At 35.2% G+C, this 7,342-nt stretch overlaps 2 protein-coding genes across 2 annotated transcripts in view; both read right to left on the reverse strand.

Annotated features, from left to right (window-relative positions):
* LOC137632439 (uncharacterized) overlaps positions 1 to 1,079 on the reverse strand; it is a 12,218-nt gene extending 11,139 nt beyond the window's left edge. The window contains exon 1 of the mRNA XM_068364370.1: positions 921 to 1,079. Coding sequence (XP_068220471.1) covers positions 921 to 1,079 — 159 coding nt within the window. The remainder of the gene's footprint in view (positions 1 to 920) is intronic.
* LOC137632440 (zinc finger protein 845-like) overlaps positions 1 to 7,342 on the reverse strand; it is a 399,727-nt gene that overhangs the window by 143,709 nt on the left and 248,676 nt on the right. The gene's annotated exons all lie outside the window — the stretch shown is intronic.

The following is a 7,342-nucleotide window of genomic DNA, read 5'->3' on the forward strand; positions in this document are numbered from 1 at the left end:
CCATGCACTAATCTTAGCTAGATCTCTATTAAGGGATTCACCAACCCCAGATCTACATTCAGGGATGGATTTGATGCAAAGACAGTAGCATCATCTGCATATGCAACAAGATTGTTTTCTAGGCTAAACCACATGTCATGTTTATATAGTATGAAAAGTAATGGGTCACGAACATTACCCTGTGGAACACCGGATATCACATTCTTATGCTCACTATGGTGCACATCGACAACAACTATTTGACATCTATTTTAAAAAAAATCAATAATATTCCTAAGAAACAACCCATCCACTCCAACTGTTTGAGTTTGAAAACAGGGGCCTCATGATTAACATGGTCAAATGCAGCACTAAAATCAAGGCCAATCATACGAACATCCCGACAACAAGCAAGGGATTTCTGTACAGCATTGGAGATTGTAAGAAGAGCATCACATGCGCCAAGGCATTTACGAAAACCAAATTGCAAATTAGGGAATAAGTGATTACCTTCAACAAACCCATCAAGACGTTTTACCAAAAGATGTTCAAGAAATTTAGATAATATGGAAGTTATGGAAATTGGGAGGAAATCAGTTGGAGAACCAACCCTACAAGTTATAACGCCGGAGAGTCAGTGTATATGAGGTCCAAGCAATTACAAGAACTGAGTTGCTTCACTTATGATTTGCTCACAACCTGATTCAGAGGCAACGTCTAAAGCTCTTAAGCCTTGGCGATTGGTATGAGAGATAGAACTTAACCACTCCTTATGGTGAGCATTAAAATCACAAACAAAGACAAAAGAAGCTTTTCTATCATCATATTGTATCTTAGTCATATTGGTAAGAAGACCAATCGAAGATAGAATCATCCATGTCTGGATTCCGGTAGATCGAACACAAATAAAAGTTGTTATGCCAGCCACAAACTTTTATTACCTGAATCTCATGACACCCACATTCATAGAAGGACTTATGAGAAGCTGGGTACTCGGTCCTAATATACACCAACATTTCCATGACCTTAGGGACGGAATCATGTTTCAACATAATTTGCTTCTTAAGACCAATTATAAGGAGTTCCGATGAGTGCCTCATATTAAAAACCAATGTTTCTAAGCACAAAAGAATATCATACTGTCTGGACGCAACTGTAAGGTCTTGATATTTGCATAAAGACCACGATATTACAATACAGAAGACGACATTGACGAAATCTAGGACGTACTAGTCCCGGATTTTGCTCAATGTCTCCAGACAGCATGAGAATTATTAGTAATTAAAAAGAGACATCATTCATAAAAGTAGATTAACAAGAATTATAACAAAAACTATATGTACAGAATTATAAATAAAGTGATTGATGAAACCCATAGACTATGGTAAAAGTCGAAAAAACTGGTTAACGTGGAGGAGCTGATACATCATGTAAGGCTAAATACCCTCCAGGATAGCAACTTCAACTGAAGGAAGGACAGTAATGATTTTGAGAAGTAAAAGAATCAGATAAGGAAAAGACAACCTCTTGATAAACCACCAAGCATCCATGGTGTACCCTCAAGCAAGAGAACTCCAACCCAAGATAGTGGAAGACCACGGTTCAGACGCTGTTCCACTACCTAAGAGTAGAGAACATTTGTTAAATTTTGGAGTGTTCTTCTCCTAGAAGAGCTGCTTACCATAGCTAAAGAGTCTCTTCTACCCATACCAAGAGGAAAGTACCCTGAACCATTGCAGTACAGTAATTAACCCCCTTGGGTGAAGAAGTGTTAAGTATTCTCATTGTTTTCAGTTGTATGAGGAAAGACAAGAATCTGTAAAGAATAGGCAAGACTATTCGGTGTATGTGTAGGCAAAGAAAAAATAAGCCGTAACCAGAGAGAGGGATCCAATGCATTAATGTCTAGCCAGTCAAGGGATCCAATAACTCTCTAGTGATACTACCTCAACGGGCGGCTGGTGCCCTGGCCAACCTACTACCTACTATAGTAAGGTACAAACATGAAATTTGTCAGAAACAAAGATTCTATTTATCCCAAGAATACCTAAAAAGTTTTTAGGTATATCTGTATTTGAATAAGAGATAATGGCTCCGCTGCCGAAAATATCAGCTTCCCCCACCGTTGCCCTTCCTCCAAACTCTACAGCGAAAAGGAATTACTGGGCTATGGGGTGGGGTGAGTTATCTTAAAAAAAAAAATTTGGTGCTTCTTCTATGGGCACTCACTTCATTCACGACAATAATTGGTGAGAAATAGATAATAATAGCAATTTTCCTCATTGGAAACTTGCACTGATAGTCATCATTCCTTTTACCATCATTTTTTTTTCTCTAATGTTACAGATACCAGAGTATTGACAGAAGCATTTTACGGATTAGATCATGAACATATATCTTAGTATTTTTTCTATCATTTATTTCAAGAGTTAAGTTAAGAATTGATACGTATACATAAAACTTATGTAGAATTCAGAATTTTAACAAAATATTCTTATAAATCTCAACTTTTCCAAATACATTAATTTCTGAATTTTCTAAATAATGTGAAATATATATTTATTTTGTAAGTTTTACTAGATTAACTCTATCTTAATCGGATTTTTAATTGCTGTCAAGTTAGAACAGTCGCGAAAACTAATAGTAAATATCAATCTATAATTGAATAAAGGCATTTATTATTCGAGTATATAAATATTATAAAAAATATTAAAACCGCTAGTCAGAATGTCCATCTACCTCCAGCATCAATAACTTCATTAGACGGCCAGGCATTCCAATAACTAGATTCTCTCATATTTTCGAGTCACGTGGCTTAGACTCCATTACCTCAAAAGGGTTTCGTTTCGATGTTTTGTTGTTTACCTAATTGATACAAGTTTCTCTATGGAATTAGGGCACACCCCTTTGTTGTCAACTATAACCTCCATTTCTAAGGGATAATTTAAATGTTTTTTTCCCAATTGACTCTTATGAATCATACTATTGTCAAGCACAAAAACGATAGAAGCCGATTATGAATAATCATAGCTATAACTGTAAGCAAAAATATTTCCACAATTATTTCATCATAATCATTACTTCTGAATGTTCCCGACCATTTGTCAAGCTCTCCAGGTCCCTTAACCCTCATACAACCCCAGAAAGTAAGAACGACTCTTCCATTTTTGCCTACTTTACCTAATATTTTTACTTCATAACAGGAGTTCCCCTTCTTCCACCATGCCTTGATTGTGCTTTTCACAGAAGTATAGTATATTTTACGTGGTAGAATTACGGTTTTCTAAATCTTTTAACTGGTTTATCCCAAAACTAGTCCAGGCCTTAATTTCTTATCAACTGGGATATAGAAATTAATAATAGCCTCATGAATCCATTGTCTTGAGGTGCTTGGCCTCGAATAAAACGTTTTTTTTTTTTTTTTTTTTTAGGAAAGGCAAATTTTACAATATTTGATTAAAGAATATAGAATGAATGATAACATTTAGCTGTTCTTGAGAATAATAAAATAATGATGAATAACTGCTGAGGCGATCATGACCAAAAATGAAATGACTCCGGAATACTTACAAGATTATTATGTAGAATTGGAATGAAGAGGCAAAAGTTGACGAATAGGAGCTACGAGAGTTCAAAAAATGGCTTAAAAAGGAAATTTGACTGATTGCAATAATTACAGAGACATCACATTACCTCAGTTGTCATGGAAACATATAATATACCTATTCTACAGAGAGAAAGAGATTAACTAGCAGGATTCAGAAAAGGTAGAACATTTTAAGACATGTTGTACAGCAATATGTAATATATATGAGTCAAATTCTGATGGCATTTGTGACTATGAAAAAGCCTTTGGTAGTGTGCATTGGCCAATTTTGTGGAAAGTTCTTCGTTGTTATGGAGTTCCTCTCAGATATGTAAATTTGATTAAGTCTGTTCATGAGCATAGTAAGTACAGAGATAATTATATTGGAGTCCTATCAAATTAATTTCCGAGGATACTTAGTACTCAAAAGGAATGTGTTATCACATATGTTGTTTATCCTCCTCATGGATTTTGTAATGCATAGAACAGTTGGAGATGGTGGAGAAGGATTGGACTGGATTGGTAATAGGAAACTTGATGACCTAGAGTATACCGATAAAGCTGATATTAGCAAATACCCCAGTATATTCAATGCTTACTTACCGGAATGCATGAAATACCTCAGGGGGTTAGGCTCTAAATAAATAGTGAAAGAAACATATGATGAGAACGTAATATCCAATGGAAGATGAAATATCATTGCGGGGAGAAAGGATTAATGAGGAAAAATCATTTAAATATTTAGGACCGTGAACTATGATCTCTAAAACAGGGTCTTTGGAATTGGAGTTTAATAAAGGATTGAAAATAAAAGCAAATACGACAATGGCTATGTCAAATGAAATTCAGGAATCAAATCCTCTGAAACTTCATATAAAATCAGGCTATATATCAATTAGTGAGATCGGTGTTATTGTTATGGACATGAATCGGGGTACGACAACGAAACAATATCCAACCGATTTGGTAGATTTCAGAACAAAACTCTCGGGAGGAGGATTAGAAATGACACTATAAGAGAGATTACTTGAATGCCTTATGTGGATGAGATCATGGTGAGGGGCAGATGGAGATGGTTTGGTCAAGCTCTTCGCACTACCCAAGAGATGTTTGTTCAACAAACTTTAAAATGAGCTCCACAGGGGATTAGAAGAACTGGGAGACCCACACCTTCATGGCTGAAGACTATGAAGCGTGAAGTAAGAGAGGATGATTGCAGAAGTATATATTTAAAAAGCTCAAACCAGAGAAGACTGGTGAAATCTAACTGAAGCCCTTTGCGTCAATAGGCGTAGATGATGATGATGATATATATATATATATATATATGTGTGTGTGTGTGTGTGTATGTGTGTATATGTATATATATATATATATATATGTATATGTATATGTATGTATACAGTATATATATACATATATATATATATATATATATGTTTGTGTGTGTGTATATACACACACACACACATATATATATATATATAGATATATATATAGATATATATATATATATATATAGATATATATATATATATACATGTATGTGTGTGTGTTTGTGCGTATATATATATATATATATATGCATGTATATATATAAATATATATATTTACCACACCACTGCCACAGGCCCTTCTTCCTTCCCACGCAGTCACCTAATCTCCAATTCTCTCTCTCTCTCTCTCTCTCTCTCTCTCTCTCTTCCTGGATATATGCATGAGCAAACACACTCACTGCCTTGGCCACCAACAGACGATAGCTAACAGCTCCCTTCAAGGTCATGCAAAGGAAGGTGCAAAGTTAATCGATGCAGTGTTGCGTGTCACAGCAGTTGCAAGATTCCTCCTTTTCGTCTTCTTGTTGCATTGTCCAAGGCAAGTGACGATTTCAGACGATGCTAGAGAATTTCTTAGGCGTGTAGAGTTGTGTGTGTAAGTTTTTATGTATATAGATAGAAATGTGTATGCATGTGTGTATGTTCATCAATCAACCCACATAGATACTGATGTAGAAACATACACATACACACACAACTTACACACACAGAGACATGGTAACATGAAAATGGGAGCCTGAATGATGTCGTGTAATAATTCAGTTCCGATTGCATGAGAGGAAGTCGTATGTGGAAAGGGTGTGTTTTTGGGGTGGGACCTTGTAGGGGGAATACCATCATGTCAATAGAAACATTAATTCAGCAACATCTTCGACGCAAAATCAGCATTAGATATATATATGTATGTATATATATATATATAAATATATATACATACATACAAATAAAGTATACTGGGAAATACCAAAGAGTAAAGAATTTGAAAAATGAGAAATGAAGGTAAGTTAAGTAATGAATAATAATATAAGTTATTGAATAAAAGGGGAAATGGGGATAATATAAGTTTTAAAAATGCTAATTTGAATATATGCCTTAGTCAGTTACAATAGAAATAAGCATAGGGAATGAAGTGATAGGGATAGAGATAGAGGATTGGTGATAGGGATAGAATGAGACGATTGACAGGATAGGGACGGCAAGAGAGGATTCAAGTGACATGGATGAAAAAAATGATCGAAATGACAGGCATAAAAAGAGAGGATTGACGTGATAGTGATAGAGAGAGATGATTGAAGTGATAAGTGATAGGGATATAAAGAGAGGATTGAGAGAGAGAGAGAGAGAGAGAAAGAGTTCATAGTTATAGGTATTATAACACACACACAAAAATCCATCTGGCATGACAGGATAATATGATTTAGATAAGGGCAATCAGCTTTGCTCTCTCTCTCTCTCTCTCTTCTCTCTCTCTCTCTCTCTATTATACACACACAAAGACAAACACACAAACATATATATATATATATATATATACAGGTATTTATATGTATACATACATATATATATTTATATGTATATATATGTATATATATATATATATATATATTAATACATGTGTATATATATATATATATATATATTAATACATGTATATATATATAATATATATATCTACCATCTAACAACAACAACAAAAACAACAACAGAATTTTCCCGCAGTTTGCTTGATAAAGTTCGACCTTGGGACTTTAGGGGATGTGGATGAGCCTTTCTTCTTCTCGTTCCCATGACAACAACCAAATGGAGACGTTTGGTTTACTCTATAAACTCTATCCTCCGTATCCTTCCCCAACCTATACCACACGGTGCCTCTTCTCCTTAACACAAACCAAGAAATCAAGTTTAACCCATGTTGTATTTACAAACTCTCATCAGTTGTCGTGGTGTGAGTCTTTCATGATTGCTGCCCAAAACAACCTGCGAATGATTGCTATCGTTCAGTTTCTGTGTTGAGAAGGATTCGTTCTTGATGTGCTATTTGATCATTATCATGTTTTTGATTAACGTGAGCTCTCTCTCTCTCTCTCTCTCTCTCTCTCTCTGTTGCTTCTATGATCTAAGTAATTCATGAGGTAGCATCTCTTAGTTGGAGAGAGAGAGAGAGAGAGAGAGAGAGAGAGAGAGGGAGAGAGAGAGAGAGAGAGAGAGAAGAGAGAGAGAGAATGCATGTAGTACTCGGCCCCTTATCTCTGTAGTATTTGTTTTTATGATCTTGTAGTTGTTGGTGTTGCTTTGGTGTCCTGATTTGGGTGCGATTGTGTAACAATATGTTTTTATAAATTTTCTTATAATAACTATGGGAGTTTTTGCAGGTTCTTAAATTAAGTTAGTAGTAATTCATTCATCTTTTAGTGTAGGAGTGAGTGGGGACATGTTTTCT

Source organism: Palaemon carinicauda, chromosome 41 (assembly GCF_036898095.1).
Source record: "Palaemon carinicauda isolate YSFRI2023 chromosome 41, ASM3689809v2, whole genome shotgun sequence".
In the NCBI taxonomy this organism is placed as follows: domain Eukaryota; kingdom Metazoa; phylum Arthropoda; class Malacostraca; order Decapoda; family Palaemonidae; genus Palaemon; species Palaemon carinicauda.